At 38.1% G+C, this 26,910-nt stretch overlaps 1 protein-coding gene across 1 annotated transcript; it reads right to left on the minus strand.

Annotated features, from left to right (window-relative positions):
* Positions 1 to 13,979: 13,979 nt before the first annotated feature.
* On the minus strand, positions 13,980 to 17,348 carry cbln4 (cerebellin 4 precursor). Its single transcript, XM_062427568.1, has 3 exons — positions 17,082 to 17,348; positions 15,556 to 15,672; positions 13,980 to 14,177 (listed from the first exon to the last, which is right to left on the minus strand). Exons 1-3 carry the CDS (start codon positions 17,346 to 17,348, stop codon positions 13,980 to 13,982), a joined length of 582 nt encoding a protein of 193 aa, XP_062283552.1.
* Positions 17,349 to 26,910: the final 9,562 nt, after the last annotated feature.

The raw sequence follows: 26,910 nt of genomic DNA on the forward strand, positions 1-26,910 counted from the left end.
ATTCTATGGGGAAAGCCTTCAGTGGCTGCTCTATTCCCACACTATTTTAGATGCCATACTGTTTGCCAGCACAGTACACAGCCTAGCATTTAGATCTATTCAAAAGATTGAATTTTTTTGATCAATAGATGTTAAACGTTTGTGTGTTTTTTCAATGGAGGGGGGGGGGGGGGCATTTCTGTTTGTGTTGCTTTGTATGTCAAACATTTGATCTAACACAGACAAATGCAGCCTGTCTGGTATCAGAAATGTATTTGCACGCCTTTGTGAAGCCTGACAGAGCTGAAACATAAAGCACACCAGAGGATAAATACAATATATGCAACAATGCTGTGCTCATTGACCAAGTAAATTACACTATTATTATTATTATTATACAGACTTCACTTGGACAGACACAGATATCTGCAGTTCTGTAAAGTCCACCTGGAATTGACAGATATATTGTGATTTAGCTTTTTCTATTCTTGCCTTTTCTCTTCCTGACAAATGCTTTGCCAAAAATATCTAGCTTCCTCTCCCCTGCACCGTGTCCCTCTGGATACCGACAGCTGCCTGAATTACAAAGGTAGCAATGTGAGTAATGAACCAACTGAAATCTCATCATATATAGAGCGACTTTGAGTTACCCTGAGCAGCCCCCCTGACCCCAACCCCAGCCTCTGAGCCTCGCCAAATGAGCTTTTCATTTACTATTCAGAAATCAGAATGAGGCGTGTTGCAGACACAGAGGTGCTCTGACGAATCGCACTGCATGCAAACGTGGTTTTGCAATCCTTAAGCCCAACAAATCAGCAATTCTGCTCCAAGCTCATTTGCATACAGTACTCACTTATTCAGCTTAGGTGCACAGCGTGAAAGTACAAATTTCACAGCAGCCATGTTTGATCCTCGTGAAATTGTTTGGAACTGTGTTTTAACTGAAGTTAGATACGTGCCTTCATGCATATCTTTTCTGGATTTCTGTGAAGCAAAACATGTTATTATTTAATGACCGATGCTTTGATCTCGCTCATGCATAATACACCAGCATTAAAGACCAAGTTTAGCAGAGCTGATTGGAGTTATCTGGGAACTGAAACACCATTGAATTCAGATTTTGCTACATCATGGTAGGTACAGTATGCAGGATTTTCCTAAATAACAATGTATGGACTCTATTTTCTCAATTTTGTATTATTTTGCTGATGTTTCTCGGTGTGTAGCCAAAAATGCAGCGTTTCTTAATGTGCGTCAGTGTTTCCCCAGCTTCTCCGTCTCCCTTTCATTGCTCCATCTGTTTGACCGAAGGCGGGGCTGAGCTTCACAACCACGCACGCAGAGCAGAGGGGCCACAGCTAGACAGGATGAGGCCTGCGCTTCAGCTGCATTCACACGAAATCCAACGCTACCCGCGGGGTTGTGCGGATGTGTGATGAAGTGTAGGCGTGTTTGTTTGTGCCTTAGAAACATAACCACTGTGAAACAATCAGTAAATAATGTTTTATTTATCTGATTCAAATACTGTTGTTCTCGCCACCACCGCTCGTTCAGCTTCATCCATTCTCTAGCTCGCTCAACCGCTGCTACTCTCTCTCTCTGTCTTGCTCTGGTGTCGTTGAGCATTCATAGTATTCTTTAAAGGTAGCAAGTGCCAAAAACATGCCAAAAATTACCATCAGCAAGAAATATGACAACTCCGAAATATGTTCCTTCCATTAAAAAAAAAAATACTGTGACGAGAGCACTTCAGAATTACATTAAACTACTCAATAAAAGTGAGGAAAATAGTAAAAATACGAGTGAAATGTGTTTGAAACTTGATCAAAGATTAAAATAGGATATATATCAGGGCATTGATGTTGTGTCACTTATACAGAATTGACTCATTTCTGCTGTAAACGCTACTGAAGTTCCAAACATTTCATTTCCAGTGTGTACGCTGCAACCCACATAAGAGTGAGCACAATAAACATTGTATATGATGCAATGTTTTGTTTGCCATTGCAGATCTGCAACTTTCTAATGTGCTCCAAATTCTTAGATTATCTTTCAAGTTTATATGCTTCAACCTGCGCAGGGAGTGCAGATAGAAACTAGCTAGTAGCTCAAACTGATGTGAGATTTTCTTTCTTACATGGTCCCTGACAATTAAATTTCATAAACTAAACTAAACTTGAATGCGTAATTATATATTGTTTTTTAAATCACTGAAATTGTACAAGAGCATTTCAGTGTACTTTTAATCAAGATGTTCTACTGCAACAAAATCAGTAATTAAAAGAACAATCTACTCATTAGACAACCTTAAAAAGTGTCTTGATCAGTTTGCTTAATTGTTGTTAACTAATATATATCCTTGCATGCACCTATGGACACAATAGGAGATAAAAGTATGTATAAGAGAATCTGAAAAGGGATTTTTGAAAGTCAGTAGGTGTTGAAACTGTGATTATCCTCCCATTGTTTTGTGGTATGTGTGTCTCTTGTGTAATGAAGCATCGTCACTCCAGTCAGATATCTTAGAGGTGCCATAACAACAGCTGTGCAGCGGCGCGTCTTCACTCGACTACAGAGGAAATCAAAGGTTTTATCTCATAAGTGGCCTGGCACCTTTTTCTAACACTGTATGCTTGAAGGCAGCTGACTGCCAAAAAGCTAAATGTTTATCAGAGAGAAATACTGTGCCTATTTGAAAAACTGTTCATTTCACATCTAAATATATTAAATATAAAAAATAAAAAATGTTCATAGCTTTCTAGAAACAATCTGTGAGAAAGGCGGTTAGGTCTGTGAATTCTGATAACAAGGCTGGAGACATAATAACAGCAGCACCTCTGCAATATAATGCATCCCATCACAAACAGCCTCAAACATTATTATATAACTAAATCAACTTCGCTCTCACTCACTATCAACAAAAAAACAACATTGCAAGCTTCACAAAATTGTTTATGGCATTAAACTATAATGGTATTGTCATCTCACGTCCCATACATATATATATATATATATATATATATATAAAATGTTGCTTCGTGTGTTAGTCAATTATAGGTAGTCATTTTTTATTTCAAACATGTGAAAATGAAAAATAGATAAACAACCCCAATCCCATTTCTGTAATGTGGCTACAAAAATGACAAAAAACAAATGAATGGACGGATTCATATTCTAATCACGAGTCATATAACTCTTTCTTTTTCCTACCTGAAGCAGGTAGCCGTCTAATCTACAAACGTGTTTACTTATTCATGAACTAACTGATGCCTCCAGTCATACAAAGGAATTTATGAGGAATTAACACTTTGAAAATGACTGTCGGCAATTGTCCATTTTGGATTCAGTGGTCGTGCTTGGGTCTTGCCTCGGGAGAAAGCGAGCCCGGCCATGTTAATGTTAAGGATAAACACATTTCAAAAGCTAATGTCTCACCTCTACTACGAGAGACTTTGTTATATCAAAGTGGAAGAGGATCGAGATGAAAGGTTAGTTGCGAGTCATTACGGCATCAAGATTAAGGTAACTGGCCGTTCACTAAACCCCACCACCCTTAGTTACTGTTGCTATAGAGAACCAAAGTCATAACGTCCTGCATGATTAGCCTTTGTTTGACTAGCTTCTGTAACTCAATACAATCTGTTGTTCAGCATTTCTTTTATGTCTCTTTCAAAACAAAATTAAGTGTTCCTGGAGTTTATTTTTATATATTTTCAAACCACTCGGCTCCACTACAGCAGCTGCAATCAGAAATGTAAGCCTTTGATAAAAATAACAAAGGTTAAATTTAAAAAGAAAACATCATTTTCATTGTTCACACAGTCAATGTAATCACAACAAAAGTTATCTCAATGCACTTTCCACATAGAGCAGGTCTAGACTGTACTTTTTTATTCCCAGATGTCTAGTCTTAATCTCTGCTGCGTGAGGACTTTGTGAAGCATTTGCTCCTTTCTGTCCTGCTGTTAATACAAAGAAAATATGAACTCACCTCAACCATTCGACCCACTCGTGGATAAGTCTCCTCTGTCGTTTAGCCCTTGAACGTCTAGAACTTAAAGGAGACAGTGATTATTAGAGACCACTTAATAAGACACACACACATTGAATAAACAGCAATATCACATCGGGTTTTTTTTTCAGAAAACGAGTCATAGCACTTGACATACTGTTGAGAAAGGTCATGTTATATGGCTTGATTTTTTTTTAAATGTTAGTTATTAGCAGAGTTAAAAATGTCAGTGGGAATCTTAATGAGCTTTTCCTACTTCTGCAACAGAATCCAGTAGTTCGGGTTTGATTTCGTCTCTCTATGCCTGTCAAGCTTTCCGACTTGTCAAACCCTCTGCAGTCAAGAGTGGTAGATGGTTTTTGCGTTGTGTGATATTTTGCTATTCCTGCTACCTCGACCTACTCCATCAGCTGTGTTTTAATCAACCCCAAGCTAGTGAGGAGGACTTTACATTGACCAAGGAGATCTTCTATATCCTACCTTCAGTACATCCTGGTAAGATCTCAATCTGTGTGATGTTGCTCTACAGTGCCTCTGGGTGGTATTTTGCAAGGTGCTCTTTTATTATGAAAGTCGTTGTTTTTTATTGGTTATCACGGTCATGCGGTTAGGGTCTCAGACCAGAGCAGCCATCTTGTTTGTTTTTGTGTGGCAATGTGCCTCTGCCTTGTAATCCATCGCATCTGTCGCTGTTGAGCCTTGGAGAAGCTTTGTTTTTTCACAAGAAAGATTGTTCCTGGCATTGTTAAGTACGGTGACAAAGATCTTCATAGACGGACTTCAACTTACTAAACGTCAGAGTCGTCTTTCACCTTTTCATCAACAAAGTGTTTAGCTATCTGTCACTCCGTGAAGCCACGCACGTAGGGGACAGAATATTCTGCTTTGGAGTAGGAATACTGAAAGATCTGAAGAACTTGCAGGAACAACACAAACCACAAACGGCTGTGGCTCAGGAGGTAGAGCGGTCGTTCTCCAATTGGATTGGATTGGCGGTTCGATTCCCGGCTCCTCCAGTCCACATGTCGATGTGTCCTTGGGCAAGACACTTAACCCCAAATTGCTCCCGTTGCTGCGCCAACGGTGTATGAATGTGTATAAATGGTTAACTTCCCCTGATGTGCAGGTTGGCACCCTGCGTGGTAGCTCCTGCCGTCAGTGTGTGAATGGGTGAATGGATGAATGAGCTGTAGTGTAAAGCGCTTTGAGTGGTTGTAAAGACTAGAAAGGTGATATATAAGTACAGTCCATTTACCATTTACCACAAACAAGGTTCAAGGTGATGATTCTGATTTTTTTTTTTTTTTACTTCGGATATGGTCAAGGACCCACTGGAATGAAAGAAAAACGTCCATGAAGAATTACAAAAAAGACGAGAGGCCTTCAGTTCAACAAATAAGAGAGCTTGCTCCCTGCTGACTGAGTTTCTAGAGCTAATGATCGCTTCGAAAAATACTCACAAAGATATTGATGAAATCAAACATGAACAGACCCAGCTTAAGGATCTTGTAAAACAGGAACTAGGAATCAAATCAAACTCGCTGGATTCAAATGCTGGAAAAAAAACCGAGGCCAGTTGTGGTTAATCTTTTACTCTTTAAAGACAAATATCCTCATTATGACAAAGAAGAAAGATGAACCTCAAGAACACTTCAGTGAATGAAAATGAAGCCTGCTGAAATGCTGCCAGCGATGAAGGAGGCGAGAGCCGGAGGGGACCGTGCAGTTATTAGTTATGATTGCCTCGAGAAGAGAGATTGGAACCTGGTAATCTTTACAATAGGTTTAATGATTTGTTTATTTTTATTTAAACTAGCTTAACGTCTGTCAATTTACCAAAGAAGGGGTTTAAACATCTCAATATATGCAGTCTTAAATATAAAGTTGATGACTTGATTTCCTTACTTAAAAAGTGGAATCACCTGTTGAATGATTTCATTGATTGGAGGATGAGAGGTGACTTTTTGTACTTCAGATATTGAGGCTTTCACAATTCAAATACATTAACATCACACCAAACCATTTCTCTTGGGATGATCTTATAGACGACCAAGTGCAAATATTTAATACTTGGAGGAAATATATTCAATCCTACAGAAGGCGACAGACTGTGATAGAGAGGTTTTTTTCTAGATTTCTTTCAGCTGATGAATGCGCTTGGGTGTATTCAAACTTTGCATGCAAGACAGAACTCAACAACCCTAACCCTGATCTCATTGAATGTGATTAAGACCCAGAGTGAGGTTAAACCCATGGGAAGACACAAGCTGAAAGAGGTTAATCAAGACCGGTGGTGGTGAGTCTGTGTCCGTTGGGGAAAGAGAGGTTCTGTTTGGCTTCAGAGACCGAGGCGCCAATTTATGGATTGTGTACACAGGACGATATACATACTGAGTTTTTGCTTACTAAGTCTCAAATTAACACCACTGAAGTACACCTTTCACTTTATTTTATGTTATCAAATGGGTTTTATTTTCCATCTTATAGTACATGAATATTTTTACATGTTTTTATCTTTGGATGTCCTTTTCATGTGTAGCATTTGGTGCATGTGCATGTTTATTTTGTTGTAAAGTACTTTGCATCAGGAGGAGCATGAGGCGCCCTCCTGAACCTGTGAACCAATCAACCTGTCAATCACGACGTAGCCACGCCCTAATGCATACCCTGCTTTATCGTCAAATATAAAATCAGGGAGGCCAAAATGTCCCAAATGAACATCATACTGCATTGAAGAAGGCTTTAAACTAGCGATTGAGACCATAAACACATTTTGAAAACGTTTACTGAGGTTAGAAATCAAGTGAGAAGTTGGTGAATTCTCCATTGACTTGTATAGAGACGGAAGTCCTTTTGACACCAAAACGGTCGCCCCCTGGTGGCCTTTTGATAGAATGCAGTTTTAAGTTACTTCCGCGTTGGCCTCATTTCAGAGGACCGGAACTCCCCGCCTGGTAGGGATGCATTGTGTAGGTTACACTGACGTCTGCTGCTCGTCATCACCTAGCAACAACATTTCAGCCAATATCTGACCAGTTTTATAACGTACAGCGTGAAGGATTGACAGCTGAAAGAACGCCAAGGCTTTATTCTGCAGAAGTCTGTCAAACATTTACTGTTATTTTCATAGCAGCTTTAATTCATTTATTTCTCCCATTGCATCAGCTGCTCATCTTACTATTTTAGCAAGTATGGTGACTGGTCAGATTATAACAATATAATATCATAATAGGAGAACAATATAAAAATAGAACAAACTTTCTTCATTCAAAGCTTTTTTAAACATTTTCTAGACGTTTGAAAATGTAAGCTATGATTGGACAGTCACTGTTGGGGGTTAAAGGGGTTAGCACACGGTCAATTGTTAATTATTTAAATGTTAAAGAAAACGTGTATGGAAATGTAAAGCACAAATGGTGTTTTGCACTATCTGTCTCTTAAATATCTCGTAAATTAACCAACATTTCCTGCAGCTTACATGACAGTGTAAGATATACATTACTTTTTTAGTGTTTTTATAAGTCATATATCATGTCAGGGAAGCAGCCGCACAATATGAGAAAGACACGGCACATGCTCACGCTAAATAATGTGTTTCTGTTTGTTTATTTGGTTGATTTTTTTTTTTTAAATGAGCATTTTCGACACCTATCACATCTGGGATGAACGTTTTCTTCTGTTTAGATCGAGTCTCTGTTTTGTTTTACTTGGAGTAATCCTGAGTTATAATTCAGTTCAGGGGTTACGTGTCCCACTGGATGCAATCAGAGCGAACAGTGCTGTGCATTTCTCAAACCAAGTGCTGGAAACAATCTGCGTAAAGTGCTATACTGTTTATAGACAATATATTCAATCATACCTCAATATTGTCCTCTGAAATGCCAGCAGAAAGGTCAGAATTAAGTTTGGGATTCAACACGACAAACCTGCCACCACACAGCTTTGACGACAGTAGGAACTTGTATTACTTAAAACCTCTTTTTCTGCAGCAGAGTTTTGTTCTGCAGCTACAAGGCCGTAAAAAAATCACAATGTTAAGTTCTCAGGACGACTTTCTGTTTGCTGCCTGGTGAAATGCATGTTAAAGTCAAGAGATATGAGAGTTTACTTAAAAATGACTTTCTGGTTGACTCTTTCTTATCTCGTAAACAGTCAGTCTGACAGTCTGAACGCACCCGCAACCAAATCGAGCTGCAGTGGCAGATAATCTCCTCCAACAAATGATTTTAGGATCAGATTCATTAACAGAGGGTAATATTGCTTTTTTTTTTTCTCCCCCCCAAGACATAACACAACATCAGACAGCAGGGTTCAACATATTCACCGCTGCTTTAATTTCAAAGATATACAACATGTTAGATAAAAGACCATTAAAAACCTCAGTTCATCCATTTAATGGTACCGTGTAACAATTACTTGTGACATAGTCTTGTTTTCATTCAAAATGTTTGACATGTTTGTTATTCACTGAAGTGTAGCACCACCAAATATCCTGAACCAATCAACATGATGGTTACAGCTGAGTCTGTACATGCCGAATTACTGAGGTTACAACCATGTTATGATATGATTAAAGATAGATTTATTTGTTGTTTTTTTATTTTTTCTGAACAACAACAGTAAAAGCATAGAATTTAAAGTGGTGGCACAATTTCATGGATAAACCAGCAATCAGCTTTGTTATAAATAATCAGTTCAAGCTGTTTGCTCAGAACTTTTTTCTGACTTAAAAATGGGTTTTTTGTGTGTGTGTGTGTGTGTGTGTGTGTGTGTGTGTGTGTGTGTGTCATCAATGCCCAAAAATGTGCTTCGTTATAGAGCTTTTTTTTTTTTTTTTTTGGAAAATGATCATCCTACCCATCGTACTTTCAACATTCATTTAGAAATCACAACATACAACTGTAAACATTTAATGTTCACTTTTATATTTATAACATTCTGTGCATTTGAAGTACATGAAACGTTTCTCCCAAGATGTCGAAACAAATAAAGGAAAAATCTGCACAAAGAGAAAAATAAATGCATTAAAAAACTTCAGGCTCATATTTAAGGCCTTTTGTACTATGATGAAATCAGATTGATCTGATGTACTCCAAGTACATTGGGTGAGTTTCCACAGTGGTAACCTTAACTACAGCTAAAGTAAGTACATTTTGATGATTTAGGAAATTTCCAAAAGACAGAAATAAAAGCCAAAAAAAGTGACAATACAAAACCAAACATATAATAATTGATATGAATGCACAAAGGCTGAAAACGAGTCCCTGCCAAACAAAAAAAGAAGAAAAAGAATTGCTACATTTTTAAAACATATATAGTGAATAATGAGGCAAAAGACTTTTATGGCATTACAGTGTTTGAAAGTTTGACTAATGCAAAATACATGCAAATGCAAAGCAGCTTGTTTCAAGACTTTTCACGAGTTGAATATTGTTCTTAATACTTAAGGAGCGATTTGACACCATCTTTCAAAACACTGCTCTAGGTGTGTGTCCTTATACTTGTTTTTATTCACGTTTTTAATTTGCGCATTTGAAAAAAAACGTGAGTGGAAAGGACAACGATTTGCAAAAGTCTCAAAACAGTTGGTGCATCTATGAATGCAAAAATGCAACAAAGTGCAATGGAAACTGATTTTAGTGAATAAACCCTGACGTGCATGAAGCGTGTGAATGTCCACTGAAGCTTTCACGCCACCGTAGGGGATGAAGAATAGCAGCAGATGAAAACATCAGATCTGTGTGGGGCTCAAATTCATTCATGAGACTTAAACATAAATGAAATATTTCCATCATGTTTTTAAATTGTTTTTTCACCGTTTGAGGTTTGACTTATAAATCTGTGAATTACGTCATCTTGTTGTGCCCTCTTCCTCTGCAATGGACCCCCCTTTTATTCATGGCAGATATTTTAATTATTCAAAGCAGTAAAAATACTCACAAAATATCAGTGGATCGAAGCATGCATTCATTTGAATTTGCTTATGCCAGTTTTCTGGAAATTTGGATGGGAAGCCAAACCACTGATATTTTCTATATTTTCTAACCCTATTCATTTCTGCTGGGAGCTATGAAAATCACAGATATTTATTCTAAATGCAGCATTTCCATCTGTTGTGGACCACAGTAAATAAATTATGTAAATCCTGCACATACAACATACTGCAGATAACGTAGATACTTTCTTTCCTTAAATTTTGTGTAAATATCCTTTTTACATATCGTATACTGGCATCTGTGGAGGCTGGAGTGTGCTAGAGAGGAAATGTTGTATTTGTTAATATAATAACTTCATAAATGTGTGAATTTAGATAACATAATGAAATCCATCAGAATTGCAATTCAATTATACAATTAAATAACTTAATGATCATTAATATTAGTAATAATTAGTCTTTGAAAGATGAATACCTTCATGCTTCTTGAAATAGAGCTGAAAATGTTCTTTAAAGTTACATTTTAGTTTTGTTTATTTACTAATGCTCCTTCCTGTCACATGAATTTTCTTTCCCAATTTCATCCCACAGAACAGCAACAGGAGCGCTCTGATTGGTCAACTGATAAACTGGCTTTTCTTGCACAGGTTTTCATCACGACTGGCCGATAAAAATCCCCAAAATCTTTGACACATTCATTAAATAATTGAAGCATTTAATGATGACGTTAAAACGTTTTTAAACCATACATCTATATTTGCATCATTTGCATATAAAATGAAGTAATTATACAATTAACTGCTGAAACTATAATTATTCCAGTGGCACCATCCAGCTTCCACATTCAAAAGCAGTCAACCAGAGAGTCAATAAGGTAATGTTCACACATAAAATATTGATTGAATTTCGCAAAATAAATATACATAGTATAATAAAAAATATAGCAGGTTGATTCAATAAATTCTGCCACTCTCATTTCATTCTCTTTAAACAGAGCTCTGTCAGTGAACTGAAATACTAATATTAGGAGAGTTCGAGGCTATACTTTTCTATAGCCTTTAGCAGCTGTTGGTATGAAGTGACACATCTGTAGCTGTAAATCTGCAGGATGATTTTTTTTTAAGAGTTGCACAAAAAAATATACCAACGCTTTCATCCCCACTTTTTTTTTTACCTCTTTATTCACACCAGAAAACACAAAACAAAACAAAAATCACTTCCCTTCAACGTTTTCCTGATTACAAAACAATGACAATGATACGAATGCAACTTATCAATCACTGCCAGAAATATGTCAGCAAACGACTCGTAGCAACATAAATTGGATCAGTGAACGTGAACAAGCCAAACACTTCGGAGGCTCCGGCTGATTCGAGGTGCAGATTATGATTTCAGGGTGAAACAATAATAAAAGTCTCCTTTAAAAAAAAAGAAAAAAAAGGCTTCAGCAAGGTTCTAGGTTGATTTTTTTTTTTTTTTTTAACAATGCGGCTGCAGACTGCACCAGCAGCACTCTCTGCAGTAAAGTCCACCAGTAACTCTGCTGTTAGACATCAAGGGGAGAGCCATCACATTCTCTATGAGCACATTGAGCTCAAGAGCAACAATTAAGGAGTTTATTAATTCATCCGTTATCCCAGGCTGCCCACTGGAAGCTTTTTACGCTTGCCAACTGTGACAGGAATCTGTTTATTATCAGCATGTTAACCAATTAAGGCTCTCAGATGCCTATTAAACTTTATTAAGGTCCATAAACCATGAGTCCGTTATAAACACACAGGTAGAAGATACATTTATATATATACTACTCATTTTCAACAGATGATATGTTTTGGGAGAAACCTACCTAATTGCTTATCAGTGTAATGAGAGAGCGTTTTAAATGAATGCACCTGCCAAGTTGCAAAATGTTCATAGTGAGTGGACTTACAAAACATCCACATGACAGTTTAATGTGTCCTCCCCCCCCCCCCCCCCCTCCCCCCCTCCTCAATATAAACTCTTGCAATACAACGTCCACTTGTAGCAACTGACAACATTTTTCATGGTTATGTTCAGGCACTCGCAGCACTTGGTTAAGTTTAAGGAATGATGATGGTGTTTTTCTTAAATGCTTAAATACTGACAAACGTTGACAGTGGTGTGAAGCATGTGACAGGATGTGTTTATTTTTTATTAACGTTAAAACCGAAACCAGAATCTTTTCCTATCTTTAAAACCTGCAATAACAGATTTTTGTGGCTACTCAAGAACATCAGAAATGAAGTGTAACACAACATTGACATTTTATCAGCTTTTCAGGTTGATTTTTTAAAAACTCAGCAGGCATCAAGTAACATTAGCGTTTATTTGGATTGGTGTTTCACTCTCCTTTTACCTCTGTTTTTGTCGCCTGTAATCGATAACTTTCTCTTTTTGCCATTAGGTGGTGAGCAGATACAGACGGGTGACAAATTAAAGGAAAAACCAACATAAAGAGTCTTAGTAAAGTGTTGTGGCCACAAGTCTCTGAACTCTACTGGAGGGTTGAAGTTCATTTGGTGATGATGGTGGAGAGCGCTTTCCAACACATTTGGTCCAAAATCTCCCATAAATATTCACTTGGGTTGAGATAAGGTGAAAGCAAAGACCATAAAATATGATTCACATCATTTTCATACTCATCAAACTATTCAGTGAGGGTTAGGATTCGATAGAAAGTTTCATCAGAACAACTTTGTATTGTTTGCAGCGACTCTTCCCTCTAAGGACCCAAAATGCCTCCTATAGCATAACAAAGCCACCAGATCTCCTCACTATAGGGGTCAAGCATTCAGGATTGTGCTGCTTTTTCCTTCAATTTCTCACCTGTTTAAATACAGCAGGATTTTAAAAAACCAAAAGCAATGAAATGAAAGGTGCTACAACAGTGAGCTGAGGGGAACTCCAGAGTCCAGAGTCAGGCGATATCTGTCCGTCACTACAAGCAAACCTTTCACATACAAAACAGTCATGTGATCAATTATTAATTTGCAAAATATTGATTGAAGCCACTTTAACCGAAGCGCTTTCATTGCCTAAACTTAACCACATGCAGGGTTTTTAGGATGCAACCAGCAAAAAACCAAAAACCTGTCACTGAACATAATTCAGGCAAGAATTGAGTTTATCTCAAAATGTATTTGGCAAAACAAATGAGGAGTACATGGAGACAGTTTCTAGGCGACGGGGTTGCAGGTAATTCATCAAAAGTATCGGTATCAGCGGAGAGCCGATACATCACAAAACAAGCTTTGTAATCAGCATGAATTCTTCCTTTTTGATCAGATATAACTGAAGTTGTTCCACACCACAATCATCACTCTTGTCTGATGAACTCTCGAGGTCTGGAACGATCAGCTCCAGATAGAGAAGACGCCACACACACACACACACACACACACACACACACACACACACACACACACACACACACACACACACATACACACATACACACACACACACATACTTAGCAATGTGAATACTTTGGGTGATGAGATGTCCACACAAGTAACACAAGCACATATAGATTACATCCACGAGGCAGATGTACAAATATGCAACAACTGTTATATGAAAAAAAAAAAAAAAAAAAAAAAATCAGTATGCCAAGCAAACGCTCCGACAAGTCAGAGTTTGAAAAGTACTTCTGGGATGTTTTTCCGTGTTCCTCTCTGAGGCTGCTTTGAGTGACAGGAACATACAGTAGCGATAGGGAACATTTCAAGTCCTTTTTTATCTGGACGGGAGGGGGGGAGGAGGGGGATGGGGGGGGGGGCTCGGCACTTTCCAGAGAATGTGAACGATTTTTTTCCCAAAGTCTTATTTCCTCTCTTTCTCTCTTTCTCTCTCAGTTGCGATCTATTTCCATCTATCATTTCTCGACCATTTGGCAAGATCCAACTGAAGCAGCAGCAATGTTTTGATTATACGGTGACAACACATTATGAAGAAAGTCAGTAAGCTTACAATCTTCTTTTCTTTTTCTTTTTTTTTTATGGATTTTTTGATTTTCTTTTTTTCTTTTTTTCTTTACAGAGGGAACACAAGAAAGCCAGAAAACGTTGAGTACTGCCATCCACCAACTAGGTTTCCCTTCTCCAGCTTTAGGTAGACTTTGTCCTCTTTTTCTAGATAGAGCAGAACTCCATTGGTGGCCGCCTCACGAGTTACATCTTTGTCACCCGCAAAAGCAGAGATGACTGGTTTCCCATTCAACATCAAGTTCACCTGAACAAGCCAACAGAAATAACAATTAGTGACCGTAAAAAGAAAGAAAAAACGTCTAATTCACAAACATTTTAACTTGAACGCAGCTGTCGATAAAGACGAGTAAACTGCATATCAGGTCAATAATAAAAGACTCTGACTTTGGCCTACCTCTTAAATTTAAGCATTTATACTCATTCATTTCACTCTCTGTTTTGGGTGACTAGAGAAGAAACATTTCAGACATTTCATCAATAAGCCATTAAGTTCATATTAAGGGACTGTAAGCAAATGATGAGGCAGGGAGGGGTTGTTTTTTAACTCTTTTGAGAGCAGCAGAGGGTCTTTTTAAATGTTTTTGTCACCCCAGATTTATATTTTAGAATAATAATATTAGTCTTTATTGATGTAGCTCCAATCCAAAGCAGTGTTATAAAGTGCTTTACACAGGGAAAAATAAAATTATTAATTAGATTCAATTATTTATAATTAATTAAAGCAACTCAGCTTTACAATTGAATACAACGTGACCAAATTTAAATGAAATAGTATGAAACACAATAAATAAAAAAACACATAAAACATATTGGAACTGTAAAAAATTAAACTTGGGGTTAACATTTGTAAAAAAAAAAAAATTATAATAAATAATAAAATAATAATAATAAATAATAAATAATAAAATAATAATACATAATAATAAATAATAATAAATAATATAATAATAATAATAAATAATAATTAAAACAAATAATCATAAAAATAAATAATAATAATAAATAATATAATAATAAATAATAATTAAAACAAATAATCATAAAAATAAATAATAATAATAAATAATATAATAATAATAATAATAATAAATAATATAATAATAATAAATAATTAAAACAAATAATAATCATAATAATAATAATTTAAAAAATAATTTAAAGATGTCAATGACTTTTTTTCTCTTATAGATAATTTATTATTTTTCTAAAAACCCTCAAATACCAAATGTATCATCAATTGATGTATTTTAAATAAAAGGTTTAAGTTACATTTTTTATGCTTTGCCTCTTTTAGTTATTAAAGGTCAATCAAGTTGTACCAAAACTAATTTAAAGTGTTATTTTAAGATATTAGGGGGGGAGGTGTTGCAATTTTTTGTTGTGTTGCAAGTCAAGTCAAATTGTATTCATGATTCCAAAATCACAAATCACAAAATTTGCCTCAAGGAGCTTTACAATCTGTGCAAAAATACAAACCCTCTATCCTCAACCTCCTCCTCCTCCTCCCTATACCTATTACTTTCATACAGTCCCTAAGGAAGACATTTTGTCCCAGTCCAATACTACAACAGGTTTAAAACTGATTCAATTGCACAGCTCTGTGAAATAAACAAAAGTTATACCTGTATGGTTTGGCTCTGGTACACTTTAATGACATGGAAGTTAAAACTGTAGATTCCTTTTCTTGGGGACAAAAATACTGATTCGAATGTGAAGTAGTTTCCTATATTCACAAGAACCTATATGAGAGAGAGAGAGAGAGAGAGAAAGAGAAAGAAAGGGAGCACGTAGTGATGAAGGTGCTTAAATAGAGCCAGCACCTGAACAAAGATCTTAATTTCAATGAGGCTTTAAATTTAAATATGTAAATAAGAAATCAGCCATGCACACAGGATCCCCTCTCCCTCCTCTCACCCCTTCCCTGCTCAGACACAAACCGAGTGCGACACACTTCAAAAGACATTTAATTTCACGTTTCTCCTCAATGGACCCAAACCCAGCATTTAACTTTCCTACAGTATTCCAGATGCTTGATTATGAAAATGAGAAGAGAGAAATGAATCTCATCCATCTGATCCATCTGTAGATTTTTTTTTTGGTTTACACACAAATTCCAAATTGATCTTTTTGACAAGATGATGCTTAAAAAGAATCAAAAGCTGTCTTTATACGTAAAGTGACAAGTGCAATATGACCCTAATGAATATTACACACTTGATAAATAAATAAGTCTTGTTACTTTTGGTTGCTAGAAATAAAACACCCACCCCAAATGTGTCAGCAAGCATTCACAGTGAAGCACTTAGTGTGTCTCATGAGTGTCCCTTAAGGGTTTTAAGCACACTACACTACAGTTCACATGTAGCCTGTTATATACTGTATATGCTTCTCATGACTGATGGTGGCAGCAGACGCTCCTCTCTACCTGCTGACTCTCACTTGATCCTCACCTGTTAAAGACCCTGACATCACTGCAGGCTCACTCAGGACCTTTTTTTTTTTTTTTTTTTTTAACTCTCATAGCAACAACATGCACTTGATCCACACACCAGTCAAACCACTTGCAGCAAAAAAAAAAAAAAAAAAAAAGATCATATTATGTAATTCATATGAGAAGCCAGAAGGATATTGTTGCAAACACCTTACACTGCCCACAACTGTGTGACTAATCAGATTCTTGTTGTGCGGGTTTGCTTGACTTGTTTGGGTGTAATATGTAGGTGAAGGTGTATGCGTGTGTGTGTGCGCGTGTGTGTGCATGCGTGGAGGGGGTAGCTTGAGGCAAACTGAGGGGAGTGCGTGTGCAAGGCTCTGCAGGATGCCCGCCCTCAAACATAATCCAGTCACTTTCAAGACCTGCTGGTGATGGTGATATGTGCACTTGTACAGCTGCAACCAGCGTCAAACTCAACTCAGAGGTGCAGCTGCACTTAAAAAACTGACAATGACTCTTTTAATGTTCTGCATCACAAGTCAACGCCGAAGGATGAACGTTTATTACAATGAGAGAGAGAGAAAAAACAACTAAACAGACGAGAAAAGACTAAAGGATGCACGCATGAACTGAAAAGTGCGATTAAAGGCACATTTAACCACTTTTAGACATTTTAGCTGATGCATAGTATTGTTTTAATAAAAATGTCTTAACCTGATCGAAGTAGATGATTCTTGTTTTGTTGCTCATCTCCGACGGCTCATGGTTGTTGCTCCGGACTGCAGAGAAAGCCACCTTGGAGTTGGCGGCTCGCACTGAGATGCCGAGTGGAGAGGACGAAGCCTTCCAGTCCGTGGTCGGGTTAGAGTCGCAGACGACGAGGCATTTGCCCTCCAGGACGATAGGCTCCGTGTCATTCTGAGCTCTTGCAACCTCCACAAACACAGTCCAGCTGAGCATCAGTATGAAGGGGTTCACCATGGCTCTCTCTCTGACAGCTGTGGCTGCGCCGATACGAAAAGAGAGAGACCGTCTCCTTGCACCACACAAGTTTCCGAGCCCCTCCACTGGTCTTCCCCCCCTAATGGATCCACAGATGTGCCATATCCGAGTGAGACAGTAACAAAAAAGGAAGAAAAAAAACAATCCTTTATTAAGTCTAAACCTTCTTTTTCAAACAACACATAGATCCTCCAGTGTTGTCTCTGCGTCTCATTTTCAGGTAGACTTTATTTAAAGCTCGTGGATGAGACAAAAGTAGACCATGTGTGATGTTTTAGAGACGATCGTTCCCGGTATGAGAGGCGAATCAGTAGATAAAGCGTCCATAGCCCACACTGCCACTCCAAACAACGACGTCTGACACCAGCTGTTCCCCGCAGTGGTGTGCCGCCTGTGTGCGCGCACAGCTATCCACTTTACGCACGCACATGTGGTGTAAGTTGTAATTAACTGTCCCTGCGTAATTTACCAAAAAGCTTACATTGCTCTAATATTCTCTGCAGGACAGCTTCCAACTAACATATAGATTAATTACTTGTGCATGATGATTATCAGACTGAAGAGATATATGCTGGATATGAGGCTACTATTCTTGACTGGACCCTTTTTTTCTGAGATTCAGGAACAAATCCATGAAATAATGATCCCCAAACACACATTTTTTTCATTATTTTCCAGTTTTTAATGACTTTTTAATCTAGAAGTACAGAACCAACCCACGAGTTTCACTTTTTTCTAGTGCTTTAATTGCTCCCTGTTTCACTCTAATGCAGTAAGACTGAATAAATACCAACATTTCTCTAAAATCCAGGTCAGTAAAGCAAAAAAAAAGTTTAAAGATCTTGATCTGCAGAAGTCAGGGATGTGACCTTTTCTATGGTTGCCTTGGCGACATCATCCTTGAATTCAGTGTTGACTTCACTCAACCTGCCAGCAGCGCCTCAGGTTTCTAAAGCTTGACTCACTGTATATTAATCATATCCGTAATTTCTCAGATGCTTTGGCGGAAAATAAACATCTCATATAGTAATTTTCCAACATACTATTATCCGTAATGAGATGTTTTTCGTCGCACAGCTTCAACCGCTGTGAAAAGCACTTGTCTGTCTTATTATGCTGCATTAAATCAACAAGTCGTCCAAAGTGTCCTGTGAGAATATTGACAAGAGATTAGAGATGTGAGCACATCACCTCTGTCCTTGTGTTACGCCATGCTCCCCATAAAACAGCAGATCAATTTTAACGTCCTTCCCCTGACTTACAAAGCGCTCACTGACTCTGACTCCATCTTTCAGTTTTAAACCCAAAGTGGACCACTGCAGCTAAAAAAAGCCAGATAGATAGATAGATAGATAGATAGATAGATAGATAGATAGATAGATAGATAGATAGATAGATAGATAGATAGATAGATAGATAGATAGATAGATAGATAGATAGATAGATAGATAGATATTGGATTTATGAAATGCATTAGGCGTTGTGTTATGAAAGTAAAATGAGCCTGTGTCCCAAAAAGCACATTTTGTCTTCGGGATGCATTTGCTTTTCATTAAATACATGCTTATGAATGCAGCTTTCTGATCTTTTTCTAAGCTGAACATCAACAAATCATTAGGTTATGCTGTTGAAAGTGATAAAGTGGTTTGAATTGGAGCTGGACAACAACCAAATGGAGCCGAACTCTGACACTAATCATACTGTGCCCAATATTACTGTACACAGCGTGGTGGAAACTATCTCAGATTTTTAATTTTCTGCATAAAAATTAGAATATGTTGAGAGAAAGAGTCTGAGGTGGTGCTCTCTGCAGGAAAAACTGGCTATCAGTAAAAGCAGCACTATTTTCATTTATTCTGAGATAGTAAATGGGCGAAAAAACAGTTCACTGTACTATCTGTCTATCTACATATATATATATTTTTTATAATATATGTATATGTATATCTGCAGCTGCACAAATCTGACTTCACTAGTCAAACACAGTTGTTCTGGGCATCAATCCATCTGTAAATGAAAGACAATCTGAGGATATCGCCACCCCAAAACTCAAATAGCTGCCATTTTGTGAGATTTGTGTCATCACCCAGCCCTGACAAATGGTTCGGTGTCTAATGTTGTGCATGTCAATATGTTTCCATGGCGATAGAGTTTTCAGAGCTGAGAGGAGACGGCTCGTTATGTGCCAAGAAAAACATCCTTTTGGAGATTTTACACAGAAAAATCAAGTTGTCTCCCTTTCATTATAAGTGGACCAGTTGTTAAAGTGGGCATATTATGCTTTTATGTGTTTTTCTGTTATTTTTATACTGTTAGGATGTCAGATGTCTACGGTAAACAAGTTTTAAAACTTGAGGTGACAGATGTAAAAATGCCCAGGCTTCAGTCTGTTCTGGTGACGAGAGATGTGGTGGATTACTTTGTAATGCGGACACAGTGTTTCTGCAGTTTATTCTGCCTTCGTCGCAACAAAAGATAAAATAGTTGTCGCCACAATAACTTTCCAGGGTTGTAAAATCCGTTCTGCCAGCCTTACAAACAGCTGTGCAGTGTTTTAGTGTCTGATAAAGCTTCAATTCAAGGATCTGCTACGGTACCTTCCAGAAGATCCCCTCCAGACATGTAGTAAGACATAAAAAAAATACTCAAAAAACACAGTTTGAAATCTTTGAAAAATCTCCTAGTTCCTGAATCTATGCGTAACTTTAACTGCTGGACACAAGATTTCTCCGTCTTCACTGTAAAGTTCATTCTCTATTGGGCCAGAATTGGTCTCCAAACTCGTTGTGATGTCAGTAATCATGCTCAAAGACCCCTCCTTAAAAATCAGATTTTAAGTAAGCACAGATAAAATTTAACGTTTTAGCAGATGTTTGTGAAAACAGCCTTCTAATCTCAAAAACTCTTCCCATACATCATTCTGCACAGCGAAACTCAATCATCCAACTGTTGGAACAAGAAGAAAACATATTTTCGAGTGAAGGGGGATTTTAAACAACAAGCCCCTTGGACTGTTTAACGCAGGACTATTTCTGGTCTGCTGGCAGCCTAAAGCCCGTCTGGCAGCGCTGCCAGCATGCACAGTAAAACATCAGCAGACGGTCCAAAGTATGGCAGCACATCTGGTTTAACCAGCCAAAAAACAACCCATGTCTCCACTCGCTCTCTGCGGCTGCTTGCATTAAGTTCAAGGCACTAATGCTGATCTACAGAGTGGCTACGAGCACGGCACCCACCTAACCGAACACCCTCCTTCAGATTTATGAGCCTTTTAGTTAATTTCAATCAGCAAATGAGCAACAACTAGTCCTGCTGTCTATTGTATGTCCTATTTTATCTCTCCCTCTGTGGCGGAACAAGTTACTGAAGTCTTTTCGGTCAGCAGAATCCATCAGAAATTTCACTTGATGACTTCTTCTGAGAGAACTCCCTCACCTTGTATGCAATTTCTTTCTCCATGTTTACATCCTTATTATATGCATCTCTCTCTCTCTCTCTCTAAAAAAAACAGATTTTCTATGCATTTATGTGTTACTCTATACACCTGCAACCTTGTGACTCTTGTGTGAGTACTGAAGCTTCTCCTTGATATCTAATTTGTACATCGCTTTGGACAAAAAATGAATAAATGTAAATGTGTGTGTTGTCGATGCAGCATTGAATCACAGCTGTCTGTGTAGTGCAAAATTATAGCGATAAGAGTGAAGCCCGTGATTACAGTCATAATCTTTCATTCGTTTTCTCACTGCTGATTCCTAAATTGTTTGTGAGAGTTAAATGCGGTAGAAAAACCTCTGAGGCCAGCAGCAGTGTAACCAAGACGACCAAGGTCAAGCGACTTTTGATGGCCTGTTTTTTATTCACTGTGTGTTGTTCAAGTGACTTAAGAAACATTTTAGGATGTAAATGATGGAGACCGTCCTCTCAAGAAAAACAACACAAAAGGTTATAAGTCACCTCAAAACAACCGATAGTTACTTTTGATTGACAGACACCATCTTTTGTCTGTAGGGATTATGACCCAGAGCGAGGGCATAGGTCAGTTGACGTGACAAATGCATAGACTGTATATAAGAAATGGACGTCACCCATTGGTTTGTGGACTGCTGCTCGGAAGCCAATAGTATCGGTTCTGAGCAGCGCCATCTTGAAAATTTCAGGTGCATGCCGGGAAAAATAAAAACATGGATTCTACTTATATGGGCATCAGGAGGAGCATGAGGCGCCCTCCTGAACCTGTGAACCAATCAACCTGTCAATCACGACGTAGCCACGCCCTAATGCATACCCTGCTTTATCGTCAAATATAAAATCAGGGAGGCCAACATTTCACAAATGAACATCATACTGCATCGAAGAAGGCTTTAAACTAGCGATTGAGACCATAAACACATTTTGAAAACGTTTACTGAGGTTAGAAATCAAGTGAGAAGTTGGTGAATTCTCCATTGACTTGTATTGAGACGGAAGTCCTTTTGACACCAAAATGGTCGCCCCCTGGTGGCCTTTTGATAGAATGCAGTTTTAAGTTACTTCCATGTTGGCCTCAGGACCGGAACTCCCCGCCTGGACAAATGTCCACATTCAGAAGAGGAGGGGTGGGTGGAAGATACCCGACAGTGGACTTTGCCTCAAGAGGGCGCTGCTTGTTTTAATGTCTCCAACAACAACTACTACTTTAACCTCTTGGTTATTACTGCAGCCTAACGACAGAGATCCAAGCTCATATTTCGATTGAATTAGATCCAATTTTGTCTCAAACATCTACAAGTATATTTGAGGAGTTGGCATTTCAAGTGAATAATGAGAAAAAGTAATGAAACACTGCTATTGATTGCTGCAAGGCTTGTTGATGTAGTCTCGACAGCCAGTTGAAGTTTAACCCACGCCACGTTTTTCTAACCTAACAAAGTAATAATAAACCCAAACTATGATTTGAAGTGAAGCCTAATCAGACTTCACTCACTGGAGTCATGGCCTCCTGGTTTTTTGTTCACTTGGTTTGTGGTCCAGTCCTTTTGGTCATATGATTTTGCTCGTTCATATGATTTCGATTTCATCTTTAAATGATTATTTAGCTTATAATGTTGTGTAAGTGTTCAGTGCTGTTTTGTTATTTGTGCTTTCTGGGTTTTCCTCCTCTGCCTGTCTACACACCTAACCTGTATCAGCCTCCCTGTGTTTCCCAAAGCCAATCGACTCCTTGTCTGCTCCCCAGTTTCGTCTTCCCCCCTCCCTTCTCCTGACCTTCTCCGCCCATCTCCCCACCTACACCTCATCTCCTCGTTAGTTCAGTTAGTCTTAAAATCCTAGTCTTCCGTTAAGTCTTTGTTGGATCCTTTGTTCTTGTTACTTCTTCATTGTTCTGTCTTGTTTAGTTCTGCCTGTTCTGAGCTGACAGTTTTTTGCTTTGCTTTGCACACTTGTGGAATAAAAGATAAACTTCAATTCCTTTGCCTGCTGTTCTCTGCACCTTAAGCCACTTGTCTGCCTAACTGTAACAATCATGGCATTGTCATATCATAGACGTCATTATAATTTGACAGTGATTTGAAGCGATGCTGATGTTGGCCTGACGATAGTGGAAATAGATTAGAAATGTTCCTATGCGTTGTTCTGGAGCGCACATCATTTTATTTGAAGGACTTGTTGAAATGATGTGAAATATCTCTAATTTTATATGATCGCTCCACAGTCTGTATTTAGTCAGTGTATTTAGTGTGAAAAATGTCAGTAATAAAAATAAAACCTTGAACATGACCTTGTTGACAGATGTGCTTCTTGGGGACAATGTGCTGAAAACCACAGCTCGCTCCCTGAAACACGCAAAACATTATTTAAAGCATTTGTGTGTCACAGTGTCAAGCTGAGCTGAAGTTCAGTAATTCGCTGATTAAAAAAAACAGTCAAAGCAAAAATCCCTTCATGAGTTTGTGTGTGTGTGTGTGTGTGTGTGTGTGTGTGTGTGTGTGTGTGAGTGTGTGTGTGTGTGAGTGTGTGAGTTTGTGAGTGTGTGCGTGTGTGCGTGCGTGCGTGCGTGCGTGCGTGCGTGCGTGTAGCAATCTATCGTGCTGCCAACCCTCCAGCTGAGAATATGTCTCTAAAAGTAATAATACTGCTTATCTGATAGGAAACAAATCACATTAATATTTTACCTGCTTCCTCGAGCAATTATTCCCTCTTAAACAAATGCAATGTAAGGAACTTGGATCATTTTATTGCCTGACAAAGACAAATGAAAACTGAAAAAAAAGAATCTGACTCCCAGCTGAGTCTTGATAAAAATAACAAGTCTCTAAGGAATTTAATTAGCAGTCAAAAAGAGAGTATGTACTTGCATATAGTAACACACTGACCATGTCAGATAGCCCTGTCGCACATGAGTAGCTTTTATAATCTTCGAACACACGCAGACTGACTCTTATGTAGTCATTGTATGTACTTTCACACTAATTGAAAGAATCTTAAGTAGTGCATGTTCCACTTCTTAAAGCAATAAAGTATGCAATAGACCAAAGGAAACCAGAGATAGGAGCTGCCAATCACTAACAGATGCACCTGCTCCTGTCCGTGATATTTTAGCATTCATCTGAGCAGAGATTTCTAAGTTTGAATGATCAATTTAGTAGCATATTTGTATCCGAATCGATATCACCCAGACTCACTATTGAATTTAAAGTGATATTGAACCTTTTTAGAACTAAAAATGTATGTAGATTGCTCCTTTTATGGAGATTAGAGATTGTGTTCATCTCTGGATTCACGTCAGTTACAACAAAACAAAACAATTTTACAGCTAGGAGAAAGAAAAAAAAGAAAGAAATCAAAGCGTATCTCAAATCACCCCTGCAGCATAGTCTTTTTCTCTGCCGTCTATCTGTATGCTCAGTGTGAGTATAAATCCTCATGTTTTCTGCTCTTTCATTGGTCGCAACCTCTCTATCCTACAGCTCACTCACTCACTGGGCTGAACTGAACTGCCTCCACTGATCACATTCCTTAATCCTGACAGAGATGTGCACCTGCATTAATTGACTTGTTTCAGTCACTTGGGGTTAGCAACCAGCTGTAAATACAACATTGTGTTTTTAATCAACCTTACAAATGAGACTGTATTAGAGACTTACCTCCCACAAAAATAACATATATGGGTTGTGATGTCAGTCACCGAAAAATGACCTACAGTTACGTTTGAGTGACAGCTGCCATCTACTGGCCGTACTAATCCTAACCCAGAGCAGTGGTGCAGTTCAAATGATGCATATATGTCGACAAATTACCTCATTCAGAGGAGGGCTGGACGGAGCCATTGACCCAAAATTGGACTTTGCCATGGGACACTGCTGTTTGTCTCCTGTTTCTAACGGAAACTGTCACATGTCTAACCAGTAGGGACAGTTTTTTTAAAAATTGATTTTGTAAATTAACTACAACCATTCCCAAACCTTTATCCTGTGGTTATTTATAGCAGCCATGTTGATGAAAGTCGCCTAACTTTTGTGGAAGAAGTCAATTTAACCCACACTGTTTTTCCCTAATCTTTACAATGTGACCATTTTAACCTAAACCATGATGATGAACTTCCCTAAAAGTGTTTTTGTACCTGAACCTAACCAGAGCTTAACCACAGCGTTGTCACGTCATAAAACATCACTATTTTTTAACAGTGATTTGTAACAGTTTTGGAAAGCACAGTCAAATGATGATGTTCAGCTGATTACTGCCGACAGGTGCACCATATTAGAAAAAGCTAAAGTAACTTGTTGGGCTATTTACACATCCAGCAGGCACAGGGCAACATTAGCATTCATTTGGAGTCATGCTTCTGTCCAACTGATGAATATAGTCCAATATTCACTCTTCTTTTAGCTTTGTTTTTGGTCTCCACCAACTCCTGAGGGAGACATCTGGCTCTTTAGCTGCTCTAAATGCATCGCTATGTTTACCAGCTTGTTGCTATCGTTGTCTGTCATTTGAGAGCGGGCTAGGTAGCAATTTATCTGAAAGTTTTAGCTGAAAACAAGTGCCTGCAGCATCTGTAAAGAAAGCTAATAACAATAAATCAAAGCAGTGAAATTTTAAAGCCAAAACAATGAGCTGAACCAAGTGGAAGTGATAGAGGATCAGGACATATTTTGTTGAGGATTCATCACAATGAGCATCACCTTTCACATTACATGTCATGTCATGTAATCCACTGTGAATATAAAAAATTGATCAAAGCAGCTTTAAAATAATTGGCGGGTAGGCTGAAGCTGTTGAAATGCAACCCCGAACCAGTTACGGTCAAATGTGATTTTTGTTTTATTCCGTCGGTTTAAGCAGGACAAACCTGTCCAAATTAGAAATGCAGTCAAGAAGTACATACAGTTGTTCATACAGTACATGTCTATGGCTTCTTTTAAAATCAATTTATACAACTTCACTAGGCACAGAAATCATGCTGAGTGTAACCCTGTGACAGAAACTCTATCTGACATCTGACTGACAATGCAAATTTAGAAATAAAGAAAAAATATGTCACTGATGATTATGTTTGTCCACTACATGAAATCCACAGACTGGTTAGAGACGTTGGCATGCATTGACAGCAGCGTGGAGACACAAACAAAAACAGAGGAGATGAACAGACGCTTTCCCACTCAAAAAACACAACAGATGTGGTATTTAAGACCAGTGAAGGCTGGTGTTTGACAATTCCCACCAGTGCACACAATGGAGTCTGAGACAAATGTGAAGCTTTGTTTTCTTCTGCAAACATGTTTATGAGAATCTGCCAAAATTGTTTTCACAGTAGGAATATTATAATGAATATTAACACCTTCACTCCAGCAGCCTCCTGCTCCAGCTTTTGGTTAATGAAATTTCACAACACCAGCAGCACATTGTGATAAGTGCCTTACTGAAACACCAGGAATTCAAAACACTGATGATGTAAATAAACTCAATTTAATCATCCCACTTTGCAGTCAAAAATAATGTCAGCATGCTTTTTAAGTTTATTGGTAATAGTTTTGAATCATTAAAATGAAAAAAGGTCTTTGGGGAAATATCAGAAATGCTACTTTTGACCACAGCCAACTGAGGAGGCATGTTTGATTGCCAGTAGGTTGGCCAAGAGTGTCAGCATTACACTGTAACTGCTGGTCAGACCAACAGGAATCACATGTGTTGCTAACAGGGATCTTGAAGACCAAACCAGCATCCAAACTGGACCAAACTGACATTTTCAGGCATGTTTCCATGCTGTTTAATGTGCTGCAGCTGAACAGCTAATTGGCTTTCTTGCCTGCTAACTGATGTTCATCAAGCTGCAGTGCAGGAGAAGACAGGTTTTGATGTCTGTAAGTTATATAAGGAGGAGACTTTAATAGAAATCTATTGTGGGTTGTTCTTCAGTGTCTGTGGCTCTTGTGTTGAGTGGCAATCAGGCTCAGTGTGACTGCTCTGCCTGCGATCAAATGGTCTTATGCAAGATTTAATTTGCTGTATTAAAATAGAGAGTCAAGGTTAAAATAATCTAATATTGTTTATTCAATAT

This window comes from Scomber scombrus, chromosome 10 (assembly GCF_963691925.1).
Source record: "Scomber scombrus chromosome 10, fScoSco1.1, whole genome shotgun sequence".
NCBI lineage: Eukaryota > Metazoa > Chordata > Actinopteri > Scombriformes > Scombridae > Scomber > Scomber scombrus.